Raw genomic sequence first — 17,956 nt, 5'->3', positions numbered from 1 at the left:
TACCTCTAGTACCAATACCTAGGGGTTAGCGCATATAGCTCTAACATGACACCGCGGCGCTTATACCCTGACCCAAGCCTTTAGCCAGCTAGTCTAAGGGGTGGTCCGTGCCTTTAGCACGATAACCGAGCACTCATAGTGCTTTCCGCCAACAATTCATTCCCACCAATCACAATCTCATCATCATCAGTCACACCGATCATTGCACAATGACCACGTTACTCATCATCATTCAATCAATCAACACATAATCAATCAATAACAATCAAGGCATAACAACAACGACATGCACAACACATAAATTCCTAGAACGGTATTCAAAACATCAAACGAGACTCATACACGACAAACGGGGTACAACGGGACATAGGAAAACATTAAACGTGGAAAAACATCACGACCCATCATTAATTTCCAGCGGGTGGGCGGCGGGTGGAGGACCACCCACCGGCGGCGGTCTCAACTTCCAGTGGGTGCCCGGCGGGCAGTCGCCTGGTACGAGGGTAGAAGATCCGGTTCGGGGTTCATTCGGGAACCCAAAACCATGTCCAAACACATTCTGACATGCAACAACAACATCACAGATTCAATTAACGAAGATTAAACCAAGAATCATTCCAATTACGTTCTAACACGATCCCTAAACATGCCAAGACTCGACATCAATAACATAACGGTTCAGGAGTATCCGGAACCACAAGAATATCAAGAAATCTATATGCAAAGCTCTAAAGACAAATCCTAGGCTAGACTCAACACTTGAACATGCATAAACCCACCCAATAACACCAAGAACATCACAACATGAGATTCACGATATAAACCCTAGGGACAAGCTCTAGACATGATTAAATACAAGATCACACATATAATCAATCACAATATCAAGATCATCAAGATTATCAAATAAACACAATATAAACCCTAGGCAAGGCTCTATCAAGACTCAATCACAGAATCATACATAAGATATAGCACGGAAAATAAGTTTTGTAAGACATGTGTTACCTTTTAGCCCTAATCAATATCCTTGGCTACTAAGGTTCTTCTCTAAGATCTCCCTCCAATGGATCTCCCTAGGTTCGGTGGTGGGGAATTCCTTTGCTAGGTTTCCTCAGGGAGTGTCTCACATGGTAGAATTAATTGTGGTAGGGTTTCTAATTGCTTTCTAATCCCATATATATATATATATATATATATATATATATATATATATATATATATATATATATATATATATATATATATATATATATATTCAGGAGTTCTAACTAGAATCTGAATAGTAAAGGCCCACTTTCCTATTCTTAATAGAATCAAAGACTTGATTAAGGATAAGGGTCCATGATCCATTGTGGACCACACTAATTAATTAATGGGATTTTAGTCTAATCAAATCCTTTTTAATTATATGTTAACGAAATTAATTCTACGACTAGTCCGGATACGGAGGGCGTAACACGGGGTGTTACACCCATGATCTCCCTGAAGTAAACACTGACCAGAGGTAAACATCAATGTGTGAGGTGAGCTTTGCAGACGTTTGCTAATTTCCCCTCTCTCAGAGGAAGTAATGCACATCGCCGTTGGACGTAAGACGTCACGGGAGGTTTGGGAGTTGATAGAGCAGTCACTGGCCTCCTCCTCACGTGCCAGATTGCTGCATCTACTCGACCAACTTCAATCTCTTCGTCAAGGATATTTGTCCATGGCCGATTGCATTGGCCGTGCTCGTGTTATTATGGAAGACCTCACCTTGGCCGGTCGACCGGTTGGCTTGGATGAGATGAACCTATATGTTTTTCAGGGTTTACGACCAGAGTATCAAAGCCTAACCACGTCGCTTTCAGTTCGCGGGCAACCCGTCTCTCTCACGGAATTGGCGGATTTTCTTGGCGCCCAAGAGTTTATTCGTGGTGTTGGTGCCGATGGAGTGTCGCCGGCTGCCTTCACGGCCCAGCGAGGACCGTCTCACCGTTCAAATCACGGTGGAGGCGGGCGGTAGCAGGGCGGTCGAGGCGGCGGTGGTTGCGGTCAAGGTGGAAACAGCGGTAGTAGCGGTCAGTCCAAGTGTCAGATCTGTGGTCGCAATGGTCACACCGCTCTTGCATGTTACAACCGTTTCGATAATAAAAAATATCATCCTCCTCAAGCCAACCTGACATATCAAGATAATGGTTCAGACATTAATGGTTCTCAGACACGGGAGCAACCAATCATGTGATCCCAGACATTGCAGCCCTATCTACGTCTGAGGAATATGTTGGTAATGCCACATTGTGTGTTGGTGATGGTAAAGGTTTATCTATTAGTCGTGTTGGTCATGCTACCTTTAATACCCCATCTAGGTCTTTTCAATTATCAAATATCCTTCATGTTCCCAGTTTGTTTATATCTTTATTATCTGTTCAAAAATTTGCTTCAGATAATAAAGTGTTTTTTGAGTTTCACCCTTCTTTTTTTTGTTTTGAAGGATATCAATACCAAAGAAATTCTGCTACAGGGCACTAGCTCTGGGGTCTATACAAGCTTCCTATCACCCATTCGTCTCCTTAAGTTTTTTTTTACGCTCGCGCGTTTGAGTCGGTGTGGCATGATCGTCTAGGACACCCACACAATCGTGTCTTACATCGTATTCTCCAATCTTGTTCGGTTAGTAGGTCAAGCAATGTTTCAAAATACGTTAGGCGCCTAGGCGTCGATTTTTTATTTTTTATTTATTTATTTTTTAATTAAAAAAAATTAAAAATTATCAAAATTCACTAATATAACATAAGGTTCCCATAGTTATTTCTTAGAAACAATTTACGTAAGTGGTTGTAAAATTGTTCAAAAGATTGTTTAAACCATCTAAATACATAAAAATAAAAATTAAGACCAAAAAAAGTATTTTTTCGAAAAAATACACGATTTGAAAACAAAAATTTATCCAAAACGGACAACCGAGTCAAAAGTTACGCCTTCGCAAAGTTTTTAACACAAAATTCTAAAAAAAAAATCGGCGGTTTGGAGGGCTAGGCGGTCTAGGAGGCCGCTTAGCCGGCCGGTCGCGGAGGAGGCTGGAATGCGGCGGCGGGTGGCCGCCTAGCGCCTAGGCGCGATTTTTGCAATACTGAGGTCAAGTAATTCTATTCATTGTAATTCGAGTCTATGAAATGCGTGTCAGTTAGGGAAATCTGCCCGATTCCCACTACCACGTGTCGAGTCATCTAGTTCCAACATTCTTGATTTAATATACACAGATATTTGGGGTCCAACTACTTTATTATCCATTGATGGCTATCGGTACTTTGTTATTTTTGTGGATGATCACTCACGCTATACTTGGTATTATCCCATTAAATTAAAATCTGATCTGTATACCATCTTTGATAAGTTTCGTATTATGGTAGAGCGTTCCTTCAATAGAAAAATTAAACCCATTCAATCTGATCTAGGGGCTGAATATAAGAAACTACATCACTGTTTTATTCAGTTAGGAATTACTAATAGACATTCATGTGCCTACACTCATGAACAAAATGGTCTTGTCGAAAGAAAGCATAGACACATAGTTGAAACAGGTTTAACTCTCATGGCTCGTGCCTCTGTTTCGTATAAATTCTAGGATTTTTCTTTTGAGACTACTGTGTATTTAATCAATAGAATGTCATCTACTGTGTTAAATAACTCCAGTCCTCACTTAGTTCTGCATAAATCCCCTACATCCTACTCTTTCCTTCGTGTCTTCGGGTGTCTATGTTACCCTTATTTACAACCATATAACCGTCATAAAGTGTCATACAGATATTCTCTCTGTGTCTTTCTAGGTTATCTTGAGTCATTCCGGGATTATAGGTGCTTGGACTTACAGACTAATAAGGTTTATGTGTGCAGACATGTGCGGTTTGATGTGGCTATTTTTCCCTTTGCTACTAAGAATGTTTTACTGTAACACCCCGTGTTACGACCCCTAAAACCAATTATCCAAAGAAAGAATTAAATTACAATAATTGATTAAGGAAAAGGCCCACCATGGTCCGTGGGCCGTCACCCCTAAAACCCAACCCCTAGCCCTAAAAGGAATAGAATTAGCAAGCCTATAATATTAATTCCTAATTAGGACTCCTAAATATATAAATAGGGGACTTAAGAGGCACCTAGAACCCCCCACCACAATAATCCCTCACCACACAAGAAGTTCCAAGAATTCCCCTAGGAGAAATCAAGAAAGACCCTTCATAGCCAAGGAATTAATTAAGGCTAAAAGGTAACCCATGTCTCAACAAAACCTATTTTCATAGCTATGATTCCCCTCTTAGGATTTCCCCATATTATTGTGTATTGATGATTTGTGATATTATTATTGATGATTGGTGGAATGATTCCATGGGTGATCTTGATGATGAGAGGTTCTTGATAATTATGGTGTTCTTGATGATTATATGACGTTCTTGATGATTATATGATGTTCTTGACGTTTTTAATGATTATATGATGTTCTTGATATTTATATGATATTCCTACCGAATCTTGATTTTAGAAAATGAATTGTGTTCTTGTTGATTTAAAAATAATTAGAACCCTAGGTTATATCGTGGAATTCGTATGGCATTATTCTTGGTATATTGGGTGGGAATTCGCATGATTGGGTGTTGATTATGTTTAGAAAAGCATGATAGGTTATGTGCCGTATGTTTCTTGATTTTGATCCATTAATTGTTTACGTGTGTTATCAATTGCGTTTGAAAGTGTCTAAGCGTGGTTTCGGGTTCCACAAAGGTTCCTGGGGCGTTTTTGGTGAAAAAGAGTCAGTGGGGGGTAGGGGACCCGCCACCTACCCAGGGCCAAAATAGGTCTCGCCGGCAGCGGGCAGCCGGCGGGCGGGCAGCTGCCCGCCAGGCACCCGCTGCCCAGAACAGTGCCGCCGGCGGGTGACCCCTCACCCACCGGCTACCCGCTGGTTTGTACCCCACCTTGGGATTTTGGCTTCCCCGTTTGATGTTCCGCCGACCCCCGTGGTGTCCCAACGGACTCCGTCTATCGTGCCTATATCTAGTTTGATATTTCGGGTACCGTTCGTAGGTTGTATGAGTCTTATATATTGCATGCTAGTTGAATTGGTATCCCGTTGACCTAGGTGAAAGAAGTATGCACCCCTTAGGATTATTCTTAGTATGTGAAGGATCACACATAGGTTTTGTTATACGTTTTCTCCCCCTTCCCAATGTGTTAATGTGGGTTGCATGTGCTTGCTATGTGTTATGTGTGCATGATACCCAAATCTGGTTGCGATCGGATTGGTTATTCCTGAGCTGCGGTTCAGAAGCTGGCTGCGGTCAGATTTATACTCTCGGGCTGCGGTCCACCATTTGGTTGCGATCAAACGTTTCTACATGAGCTGCGGTTCATATTTCCTGGCTGCGGTAAGATGACATACTCTTGGGTTGTGGTCCACTGTTTGGTTGCGATCAAACTATGATGAGCTGCGGTTCATCGGTCGGTTGCGATCGACCCCTCCGTGTTGCGATACGGGGCAGGGTGCTGCGGGGCCGTGTCAGAGCTATATGCGCTGACCCTCATGTATGGGCATGCGATTGGTCCTGTGGCACCAACAAAGTGTGCTATGTGATGAAATATGGATGAGTCGTTATTATGAGTGTCTTGGGGATGTGACTATGGGATTTATACCGGGAATCGTATATGTTGGGTTATGATTATTATTTGTGCTTATATTGACCTGTCTTGCCTGTTGTGAACTGTATATGCTTGGTATAACCGTTGTCTATGCTTAGCTTTATCTGTCGATTCTATCCCTGTTTTAAAAGCTAGAGTCTCGTAGGATATATCTTCATGCTTCAAAATTTATGTCTATATGTATTGTATTTCAACGTGTTGGAGTGGGTTACCAGCATCTCTCGTTGAACAGATATATTTGGCTTTCAGGCACAGACGAGTAGATCACTGGAGCGCGCTAGAAGCTTGGGGCGTAGCTTAGATAGTGTTCCCTTTCGGCCTGCGTGCCGTGATTTAGTATTGATACTGATTGAGGTTCTAGAATTTAGTCTGTGCACCTGAGTTCTCTAGCTCGGGTGTGGCATAACACCCCGTACTCTTTGTATCGTATTTTGGGATTTAATGAGATTCTATCTTTATTATATAAGTTTTAAAAGTCTTGAAAATCTGGGGTGTTACAATATGAAAGTATATTGCACATTTCAATAGGTTATGAACTCTATTGTTTAGTATTTTCCCATCTGACTACCAAAACCGTGATGTTAAAACCACATATGAAGTAATAAAATAGCTATATGTTACTCTTATCGCCCATTGTGCTTTCTTTGAAGTTGGAGGGAGGGTTATTCTTATTCTTGTTATTTGGTTACAAATACGGAATACTTGTGATGCAATTTTGCCCTTTATGATCTATTCGGAGCAATTTTTTTTTCTAATTTAAAACAAAAAAGAAAACAAGAAACTACAGACATTCATTTCATTTTACATTCCTGATGGTGCACTCGTGATGTTAGTTCTGTACTAATTTTTTTATCATTTCCTGTTTATTCATAGATTATTATTTTGCATAAGTTAATACTCATGATGCCTTTTTTTTTTTTCATGGAATGGATGTCTTCGTTTAGAGACAAGTCAGAGGAGGGCCCAAGTAACAAGTGGTGCTGCTGCACTTAAAGGCAAATTGCATGCGTTTAATCAGATTTTGTTGGAGGATTTTGGATGATGTGTATGTGGAAAAATGAACAAGCTTTTCACATTTGTTATCTTATATTAATTGCAGTGTATTAGTCAACAAGTGGGTAATTACATGAGAGATCCAAGCAAAATGATAAATAGGGATGGCAATGTGCCCCGTCCCCGTAGGGGACGGGGAAAAATTCCGGGGATCGGGGACGGGGACGGGGACGTTTTTAAAATCCCCGCCGGGGACGGGGACGGGGACGGGGATACCCCTCCCCGCCCCGCCCCGTCCCCGAAAATGAAATAAAAAAATAAAAAAGATATTATATATATTAGAAATTAGGAAATTAGTTATTTAATTTTATACTTTTGATTACTTAACATATTTATAGTTAAGGCAGTAAGAAACTAAGGAAGGGACCAAAATAAATATATTATTTCCATGTGAATCTCAGCTACGTCTGTATCATTAATTCTCTATTAGGGAGAAATTATATTATTTCCATGTGAAGAAGGAAGACTGGCTGTGTCGCTACTCTCTCGATCAGACTTCGGCAGTTTGGCAGTCCCATCTTTCGTCGGTCACAGACGCACAGCAGGTGAGTAGGCAGCAGTCTTCGTCGTTCACTGAGTATAGTTGGTCATAGACTCGCAGGCAAGCGGTAGCAACTCATCGTCCGTACTCCGTCGCCGGTCTAAATCCGATGAATCGTTCCAATGGTAGTAATCTTCGTCCATCACAGCCTTCACAGCCACCACCATCACAGCCACCGCCTTCACAACCACATCCTTCACAGCTACCACCTTCACAGCCACCAGTAAGTTTTAACTTTTATCGTTGAAGAATGAAGAGTATATATTCAATGTTGATTGTTGATTATTTTGCATGCAACCATATTCAAGTTTTAAGTTTTAACGTTGTATGCACTGTGAATATATTATAATCTATGAATAAATTATATTATTAGAAAATATTGAATGTTGATTAGTTATTACAGCCATGTACCTCTAAAAGTTAATCAAAACTCATAAAGTGAATGTGTGTTCACTGTGCAATTTGAAATTTTGCATGTTTATTTGTATTACTTAAATTTAATCATATAATTCACAACACTAATAATCTAATATAGTAAAATATTTGTATTGTAATTGTTTAAAGGGGTGTGATGTATTTGTTGAGATGGGAGGGGGAGATGCACCGAGTGCAACTCAAGCAGAACTACCTAATGATTCGTCAATGCCGGATGAGATAGCCGTGGACCCTCTCATTGATTTAACTACTAACAACAATGAGATTGAGGGAGCACCGAATGGTCCGAGTGATTCAAAACGATTAAAATCTGTGGTATGGGAGCATTTTACCAAAAAGGTAGTTAACGGAGTGGATAAAGCAGAGTGCAATTATTGCAAAAAATTACTTGGGGGGCAAAGTAAGAATGGAACAAAGCATCTGCATGATCATCACAGATCTTGTAAGATGAAACCCATCCAAAACTTGAAACAACAAACATTGTTACAACAACAGTGGAAGGCGGATGGAAAAATGGGTTTATCTACTTTCAAGTTTAATCCTGAGGTTACAAGGAGGGAACTTGCTTGCATGATCATTATGCATGAATATCCTCTTGCAATTGTTGATCATGAAGGTTTTAGGAGGTATACAGCTAGCCTTCAACCACTATTCGACATTCCTTCTCGAAATACAGTTAAGGCCGACATTTTGAAGATTTATGCGATGGAAAAGTTTAAAATTATGACACTGTTCAACACAAATACAAGTAGGATTGCCTTAACTACAGATATGTGGACATCTTCAAATCAAAAGAAAGGCTACATGGCAATCACAGCACATTTCATTGATAATGATTGGAAACTACAGAGTATGCTTATGAGGTATGTTTCAGTCTTATAGTTATTTTCATTTCTTTATTAGGATATTTTATTTGTTATATTATTAGTTGTGTAATCTTTTATTTCGTTTGCATTTTTAGGTTTATTTATGTGCCTTGTCCACACACAGCTGTAGCTCTTTCTAAGGAATTGTTGAAATCTGTTTATGATTGGAATATTGAAAGGAAATTGTCTACATTGACGGTTGATAATTGTTCTACAAATGATGCACTTGTTAACATCCTTGTAACTAAGCTAGGGTCTTCTCATCTCTTGTTACGTGGGAGTTTATTTCACATGCGTTGTTGTGCTCATATTTTGAATATAATTGTTCAAGATGGATTAAAAGTTATGGGTGACGGAATAGAAAGGGTGAGAGATAGTGTTGCTTATTGGTTGGCCACACCAAAAAGGAATGAAACTTTTAGAGAAAATGTGAGCCACTTGGGCATAGATAGTACTAAACAATTGGTGCTTGATTGTAAAACTCGATGGAATTCCACATATTTGATGCTTAGTGTTGCTTTAGAATACAAGGATGTTTTTATGCGTTTGAATGAACGAGATGTTCTCTTTACTTGTGCACCTGTTGATGATGATTGGAAGTTTGCTAAGGAAATTTGTGAAAGGTTGAAGTTGTTTTACAATGCGTCCAATAAATTTTCAGGGACAAAGTATCCAACGTCTAATATTTTCTTTCCATTGATGTGTGAAATCAAGTTTGCTTTGCGTAGTTGGATTGCATGTCCTAATGAGATTATTGCAAATATGGCTAAAAGTATGTTGTTGAAATTTGATAAATATTGGGAGGTAGTTCATGGACTTATGGCTGTGGCTAACATTCTTGACCCGAGATATAAGTTAGATGTGATGGAGTTTTTTTTTCCTAAATTCTATGAAGACGGTGCTCAACAAGAAATGGATAGAGTTATGAAATATTGTAAGGATTTGGTGCAAGAGTATCAAAAGGCTCCTCAACCTACCAATAATGTTCAATCTGATTCTGAAATCTCGATAGGGGGTGATTCTGAAGATGGAGTTTTTTTTAATTCTGGATTTGATGCATATAAGGGTAGAGGTAATTCTGCAAGGGGATTGAAATCAGAGTTGGACAAATATTTTGAAGAAGAAAATATGCCAAGAAATGATCCTACGTTTAATGTTTTAGTTTGGTGGCAAGGTGTTGGACTTCGTTACCCAACATTGCGAATGATTGCAAGGGATATCTTAGCTGTACCCATTTCTACTGTGGCTTCAGAATCAGTTTTTAGCACTGGTGGTAGGGTTGTGACTCCTCATCGAAGTAGGCTCCACCCGAACACATTGGAGGGATTGATGTGTTCTCAAAGTTGGTTGTTGAAAGATGCCAAAGGCCAAGGTAATCAAATTTTATTAAATGACATTTATATATTGTTTTATGATATTATTGTATATTACATATGTATTGTTTATTGTAGTGGCCACTTGGAAAGATGCATATGGTACTATTTATGATGATTGTGGGATTAGTCATGAAGAACTTGAAGACATGGAGGTATATATATTAAACTTTATAACTATTCATGTATTGGGAGAAATGTTTGAACAATTAAGTAACTTATTTTGTTTTCTTTCAGATTGAAGAAGAAGATTGTGAAGGATGAAAAATGAATAATTGAAGGCTTTTATAGTATTGCTATTGTATTATTTTTAGTTTGCATTTGATATTTCGGATTGAAATTTGAACTTCGTTAGTTTGTATGGTATTAAAAATAGTTGAATGTTAATTGTTCAAGAATTATAGTTTTAAAAATAACTCTACTAGGACTTTGGATTTCATTTTTTTTTTCTTTTGTATTTTTAAAAATTGTATTAATTTGAGACTTTGACTATAGGTTGATCGGGGATGGGGATTCCCCGTCCCCGCCAAATTCCCCGCGGGGACGGGGACGGGGAATTTTTTCAATTCCCCGCCGGGGACGGGGACGGGGTCGGGGTAGCGGGGACGGGGATGGGGACTATACTCCCCGCCCCCGCCCCGCCCCGTTGCCATCCCTAATGATAAAGGGTATGCAGCTTAGCAGATCTGCAGTTGCGCTATTTGGAAGTGTAAGGAGAGGGTGATTACTATTTTGTTGTCTGAATCCATCTCCATATCATTACTGTTCTGTTTTTCCATATTAGAAGTTAGTTAATTTTGTAATGAATGCTAAATAAGTATCATTTTTAAGGTTTGGATTCATGACTGTGGGACCACCTCAGAAGTTCAATTTCATTTTTTTTTTATTTAATAGACCCTACAACGTCGGTTATTTCCTAATAACTGACGTTGTATACTAGTTAAAAAAAAAATTCGAATAGTATACACACAATGTCGGTTATTAATAAATAACCAACGTTGTATGTATACTATTAAAAAAAAAATTACAACGTCGGTTTCATATAGCCGACGTTGTATGTTTACCATACAACGTCGCCTACATCAACGTTGCTTTTTAGCCGACGTTAAAGGGTCTAAATAGCCGATGTTAAAGGTTATCTGTGTAGTAGTGAGAACTCCATGCATTCTCAGATTCTGACTGGATTGGATGCCCAGAGGACCGCAAGTCCACCTAAAATGGTTTTGCTGTGTTTCTTAGACCTAATCTCGTCTCTTGGGTCTGTAAGAAACAAAGAACTGTTGCTAGATCTTCTACGGAGGCAGAATACAAAGTTCTAGCAGATGTCTGTGCTAAAGTAACATGGATAGTCTCTTTGCTACGTGAGATTAAAGTGTCAGGTATATCTGTTCCAAAGTTATAGTGTGATAATCTTGGTGCTACTTATATGTGTTAAAACCCCATCTTCCATGCTCGTACCAAGCACGTGGAAATTGACTATCACTTCGTTCGAGACAAAGTCGCTTCTGGAGACATTCAAGTTAACTTCATCTCTACGAAAGATCAACTTGTAGACATATTTACTAAAGCTTTACCTAGTCCTAGATTTTCTTTTCATAGAGACAAGCTACAGGTTACTAGTTTACCATGTGTGTAACACCTACAAAACTAGACAAAATTAAAAGCATTTAAACTTAGGAATTAAAGGTAAATCTAACCATCATAATATAAAGGTTGCGGAAGCTAAACATAAGTATACGGGGATGTCATGCCACATCTAGGCCATCCAAACCTAGATGCACAGACTTAAACAAAACTAACTATCCAACCAGTCAATAATATCCAAAGTGGCTCACAGGCCAAACAAGCTATGTACGGGAAGATAAAGCTAAGTCTAAACCGGGGCTCCATCTAATGTGCTCTCGGGTCACTAACTGCACCTGAAAACATAAGGTTAGACAACCGTTAGCGATAATGCTAAGCAACCCAACTCCAATGCGTTGAAATACATATTCATATACTTTATAGATAAAATCATTTTGAGACTTGGGAATACATAAGGATATCACTAAGCAACACTAGCTTTATAAATCATGAGGAATAGAAGTAGTACTCGACTCATCGAGTGATGCACTCGACAATACCAATCAATACACAAGAATACCAATATAATCAACCCAACAAGACAATTTATAATGGAATAAGGACAACAAGCAAGATAGGGTAATCACAATCATCAACAAGGTGGTTCTCATCATGTTACATCATCAATGATCGACAAGGTTCCAAATCCTCAAAGGACATAGCCAAACCAAGTCATTCACCGCGGAGTCATCGCAATGACTCGTTACCATAGTGGATTAGTGTGGAGGGCTCCAAATTAGTACCAATGTCACAAGTGACCAAACAATCAATGTCCAATGGAAACAGATCTAGCAACTTTAAGTGTATACACCCCCTATTGGGATTCCAAGCCCAACGGGTTAGCTACTATCTCTGACAACCCAGAATACGTTTTGACCAGGTTGCTCGCAAATCAATAATCCAAACGGCAACCCAGAGCTTTCCACACTACTGGATCAGTTCACAATGGTTGATCAGGGCTTTCCACACCACCGACATGTCAAGGGCTTCCCACACCAAAATTTAATTTTATAAATCAAGTTTTAAGAAATTCCAAAATAGCCATTTTTCACTCCATAAAAATTTTTGCAATGAAATCGGTGTTAGAATAAATTATTTTGAGCCACTTTTAAATAAGTTCAACACCGGAACATGATTTGAAACAAAAATCCTAAATTTTCGGGTACATTGCATACCAAGTTTTGAACTGAAAAGTCATTCTGAGTGAGACCGGGAGAAATCTGAGAAGCCTAAATCAAGTATTCATCTAGAAATCATTTTTGGGAAATTCAATTTCAACGGCAAACTATTTTGAATCTTGATTTTGGTCCTTGTTTCATGAAGCATGGTGGACCACAAACTATCCAAGAACTTTGTCTGATTCACCTTTTAGCCAAGCTTTACCTTTATACCCTCCACCAATCATTAGTGCACAACACAGTGTGCACAAGATGAGGCACGGATCTAGCCAACGACCCTTGGGAGGAGCCGTTGGCTAGGGCCGTGGAGGAGCGGCCCTAGGGCACGGCTCTAGGCAAGAGCCGTGGCCCTAGGCCGCCGCTTGGCGGTTCTAGGCGGCGGGGCTCCTCAAGCCCTGCCACGAGCCCCGCTAAACAGAAGATGTGCAGTGGACGGGGCCTTGTGGCTCAGCTACGTGTTGTTTCAGATCGGGACTCACGGGCCCTTGAGGCTCGAACACTCGGGGCCGTTATGACGCACGTTTAGAAATTGATTTCATGGGATTTGGAGTAGAATTGAGCATTGTGTGATAGAAATTGTGAAGAAGAATGTTACAGAGGTTGTTGGTGAATGTTTACAGTGAAGGAAAATGCTGAGTGTTGGTTTTGGCTATTTATTTGAGAAGCATGTCAATTATATGAATGTTAGATAATGAAATATGATCAATATTTGTTATGTTTTGCTAGAAAAGCATGCCTAGATGTCTAATTGACTTGTTCAGATTATTTCCAGGAATATCACAGTGTACAGAGCATGTTTACAGTAAATGAGAATATGTTGAGCATTTTGAGTTCATGTGCATGTTGAATACTTGCTAAGTGTTTGCCAATGAAGAATTGCTAAATTATGATTTATGAGCATGTTTATAGAATTATTGAGAATCCACAGTGAAAAGATAATTGAAGTTCATTCTACAGTAAAGTGCATATTTGAGCATACCATGTTTTAAAATGCATAAGTGGCCAAAGTGAGCCTAAGTATTATTTTCAAAAAGCTCATATCTATTTTAGAAAATCATTTTCTGTTGCATTGAGAAATTGTTGAGAAGCTATGTGCATAAGTTTGCATAAGTAAAGAAGTTGCATGAGATATATGTATGCTATCTATACAAGTGAGGAAAATCTATGTTTTGGAGGCCCGTTAGGACTATGTCCTTTCGAAAGAAAAGAGATAAGAACGGATAGAACCGACAAATAGTGAAAGAAAGAAAGCAAAGCAAGAAACAGACATTGCGATCTGATATGAAGTAACGAGGTAGATATTCCCGAGTTACTAGGTTGGGAACTGCCCGCCAGGCTTGGAATCCTGGTCAGGGGGTGTGCACGCTGATAGTTCGATACGTGATTCCACAGAGTTTGAGAAAAGAAACAAGAGAGTGGTTCAACGGGGGAGATGAGTATTAGGCCGGCTAGATGCCAAGTGTAACACCCCGAAATTTTGAAACTTTAAAAACTTATATGATAAAGGTAATTTCTCATAAAATCCCAAACAGAGCATTACTAATTATAAGTGTACGGGGTGCTATGCCACATCTGAGCTGGAGAACTCAGATGCACAAGCTACACTAACTAAATATCCTCAATACATCATTGTGGCACGCAGGCCGAAAGGAAAGACTATCTATCTAATCCACGGTCTTTTAGCGCGCTCTAGGATCTACTCATCTGTGCCTGAAAGCCAAATATATCTGTTCAGCGAGAGATGCCGGTAACCCACTCCAACGCGTTGAAATACATTATAGATAGATATATATAGATATACGAAAATCATTTTGAAGCAGGAAGATATATACTTAAGAGACACTAGTTTTAAAAACCGGGAATAGACTCAGCAATTAGGGATAAGCACATCAAACAATAATAAACAGTTAAGTAGAGATAACATCATAAGGAATATGCATCTAAGGTCACAGATCACTTTCCAATTAAAACACATCATTATTCAATCACCATTCATATCACATAATCGTTGATGACGCTACGGGACCAATCGCATGCCCCGAACATGAGGGTTAATGCTTATAGCATTAACACGGCCCCGCAGCACCCTACCTCAGTACCGTGGTACTAGGGGAGTTGATCGCAACCAACCCCTTGAGAACCGCTGACGAACTCAACGTCGGACCACGATCCGACACACCGCTGACGCGCACAGTCGGTGGACCGCGATCCCCTTTACAAGGGGGGACTTACGACCCTACACACCGTTGATGCGTACAGTCGGTACGCGGATCAAGCCCGACACACCGCTGAGCTAAACTCAGTCGGTGGGCGAAGATCCTCGGAGACTACGGCCCTACACACCGCTGTCCCATCACTCGGTGGATCGCAGCCAGCTGTAGCCTTACACACCGCCTGATTACTCAGGTCGGTGGACTACAGCCTTCCTCGGCTTGTTGGCCCTACACACCGCCTGGCGCGTCCAGGTCGGTGGGTCATATCACCGAGGCCCATATTTGGACCTGTAGTCCAAGAACTAAATCAGTTTGGCCGTAGCCACTTCTGAGCCTTTGCTCAGGAACAATCCATTTGGCCTTCAGCCACTTCCGAACCTTTAGTCTGGGAACAATCCATTCGGTCTTCAACCGACTTCTGAACCTTAGTCCGGGAACAATCCATTCGGCCTTCAGCTGACTTCCGAACCTTAGTCCGGGAACCACCCAATTGACCTATAGCCAAAATGGGGGATCATGCAACACATAACACATAGGAGCACGTAATAGCATATTGGGAGGGGAAAGACATATAAATAAACTTACGTGTGATCATTCACATACTAAGAATAGTCCTAAGGTTCATACAACTTCCACCTAGGTCAACGGGTTACCAATTAAACTAGCATGCAATCCCTAAGACTCATTTAACCTACGAATAGTACCCGAAATATCAAACTAGACTCAAGTACGACAAACGGGGTCCGTTGGGACACCATGGGGAACGGGGAACATCAAACGGGGAAGCCAAAGACCCGGGCTGGGGTATGGACCAGCGGGTAGCCAGTGGGTCGAGGGCCACTCGCCGGAGAACACTGTTCCGGGCAGCGCGTCGGTGGGCAGGCGGCTGCCCGCTGCCGGGCGATGTTCTTCGGGCAGCGGGTAGGTGGCGGGTTCCCCTACCCCCACCTACCCCCCACTAACTCTTTTATCATATATTCGTTCCGGGAATCTTCGTGGAACCCGAAACCATGCTTAGACACTTTTAAACGCAATTAACGACACCACGTAGGCAATTAACGAATCGAAAGCAAGGATCACGTAGAACTCATCCTATTACGACTTCTAAACATAAACAACACCCGAACATGCGAATTCCCATCCAAATATATCAAGAACATCCCAACACAAATTCCCAATCCGACCTAGGGCTCTAATCCCACCCAAATCATCAAAATCATATTTTATCTTTAACGTCAAGAAATATCAAGATTCGTCAAGACTCATCATATCCAAAATCAAGGACTTCTTTTCAACATCAAGATCATCAAGATTATCAAGAATACACATAAATCATCTTATCAATCATCAAGAATATATCACAAATAGCATAGGGGAATTAATCAAGACACAAGCATATATGAGGAGGCCAAGAAAAGAGATTATAGCGAAGAAAATAGGTTTTGTTGAGACATGGGTTACCTCTTAGCCTTAATTATTTTCCTTGGCTATGAAGGGTCTTTCTTTAAGATTCTTCTTTTCTTGATTTCTCCTAGGGGAGTCCTTGGAACTTCTTGTGTGGTGAGAGATTATTGTGGCGTAAGATCTAGGTGCCTCCTATGTCCCTATTTATATATTTTAGGAGTCCTAATTAGGGTCTAAGTGGTATGGGTTTGCTAATTCTATTTCCTATAGGACTAGGGGGTTGGTTTTAGGGATAAGGGCCTATGGGCCATGGTTGACCCCTCTTTAGCTAATTAATGGATTTTAATTCCCTTTTTAGGGTGGGTGATAATTTAATTAATTTTATTTTAGGGGCTGTAACACGGGGTGTTACACCGAGCCTAGATAGGTCTATCCACTTTATGGTGAAGTCCTACCTCGCCTATGAATCTATGATTAAAGAAAGCAATCGAGTCAAGAGACTCAAGAGAAAGCAATCGAGTCAAGAGACTCAAGAGAAAGAAAGCGAGTCATTGTGACTCTAAGAAACCTCCACAAGAAAAAACATTCTTTTACAAAAGAGTGTATATGTATATCTATCTATACTTATACTAATAGCATCATGTTCATTTTTATTGCATGATAAGTATGATTGCACTAGATTGCATAATGAGTATGATTGCACGAGATTGCATAATGAGTATGATTGCACGAGATTGCATAATGAGTATGATTGCACTAGATTATATTGCATAATGAGTATGATTGCACGAGATTGCATAATGAGTATGAGATTGCACGAGATTGCATAATGAGTATGATTGCACTAGATTGCATAATGAGTATGATTGCACGAGATTGCATAATGAGTATGAGATTGCACGAGATTGCATAATGAGTATGAGATTGCACTAGATTGCATAATGATTATGGTTGCACGAGATTGCATAATGAGTATGAGATTGCACGAGATTGCATATTGAGTATATGATTGCATGAGATTGCATATTGAGTATATGATAGTATGAGACTGCTTAGAGATTATATGACTGCATGAGATTGCATGATGAGTATATGATAGCATGATATTGAATTGAGATTATATGATAGCACAAGTTTGCTTATTGAGTTATGTGTTAGCATGGGTTTGCTACTAAGATATTAGATAAACTTGAGATTATTGATAAGTTAAGTATGTGATAGTATGAGCTTGATGATAAGCTAGATAATTGTGAAAGCATGCCTATTTGATAAGTAAGTTGCAAGCATATAGAAACCCTATTAAGCATGTTAAATTGTTGCCTAAGTGATTGAGAATGCTTGATGAACCAAATGTTTTCCAAAAGTATATACTGTAGTACTTTACTGGGTTGAGTGGAGTTATACTTAGCTTCGTGCTAACGGGTTTGTTTTCTACTTGTTGTTTGTTAACCCCTTTCAGGCGGGCCCAGTTCGTGAGAGAGTACGAGTTAGACTAGACGAGCATTAATAGGTTTTGTAGTCTAAACTCTTGATGTTAATTTACTTTGAGATTTGTAGTTGACTACCTCATGTTTTGATGGTGCTGGACATCGGG

The 17,956-nt window shown here is 40.0% G+C and overlaps 1 protein-coding gene across 1 annotated transcript; it reads left to right on the top strand.

Moving 5' to 3' along the window:
• The first annotated feature begins 7,855 nt into the window (after positions 1-7,855).
• LOC109174724 (zinc finger BED domain-containing protein RICESLEEPER 3-like) lies at positions 7,856-10,227 on the top strand. Its single transcript, XM_019323979.1, has 3 exons — positions 7,856-8,391; positions 10,030-10,099; positions 10,182-10,227. Exons 1-3 carry the CDS (start codon positions 7,856-7,858, stop codon positions 10,206-10,208), a joined length of 633 nt encoding a protein of 210 aa, XP_019179524.1. The 3' UTR covers positions 10,209-10,227.
• Positions 10,228-17,956: the final 7,729 nt, after the last annotated feature.

The sequence above is a fragment of the Ipomoea nil genome, unplaced genomic scaffold (assembly GCF_001879475.1).
Source record: "Ipomoea nil cultivar Tokyo-kokei standard unplaced genomic scaffold, Asagao_1.1 scaffold0656, whole genome shotgun sequence".
In the NCBI taxonomy this organism is placed as follows: domain Eukaryota; kingdom Viridiplantae; phylum Streptophyta; class Magnoliopsida; order Solanales; family Convolvulaceae; genus Ipomoea; species Ipomoea nil.
Note: the sequence above shows the minus strand (reverse complement) of the source record. Positions and strands in the feature narration are given on the sequence as shown.

Coding starts and splice junctions, on each gene's coding strand:
- LOC109174724 (XM_019323979.1), top strand. CDS start 7,856: ATGGGAGGGGGAGATGCACCGAGTGCAACTCAAGCAGAACTACCTAAT. Junction 8,392..10,029: donor CGAAATACAGTTAAGGCCGA/CATTTTGAAGAT, acceptor TGTAGTGGCCAC/TTGGAAAGATGCATATGGTA. Junction 10,100..10,181: donor AAGAACTTGAAGACATGGAG/GTATATATATTA, acceptor GTTTTCTTTCAG/ATTGAAGAAGAAGATTGTGA.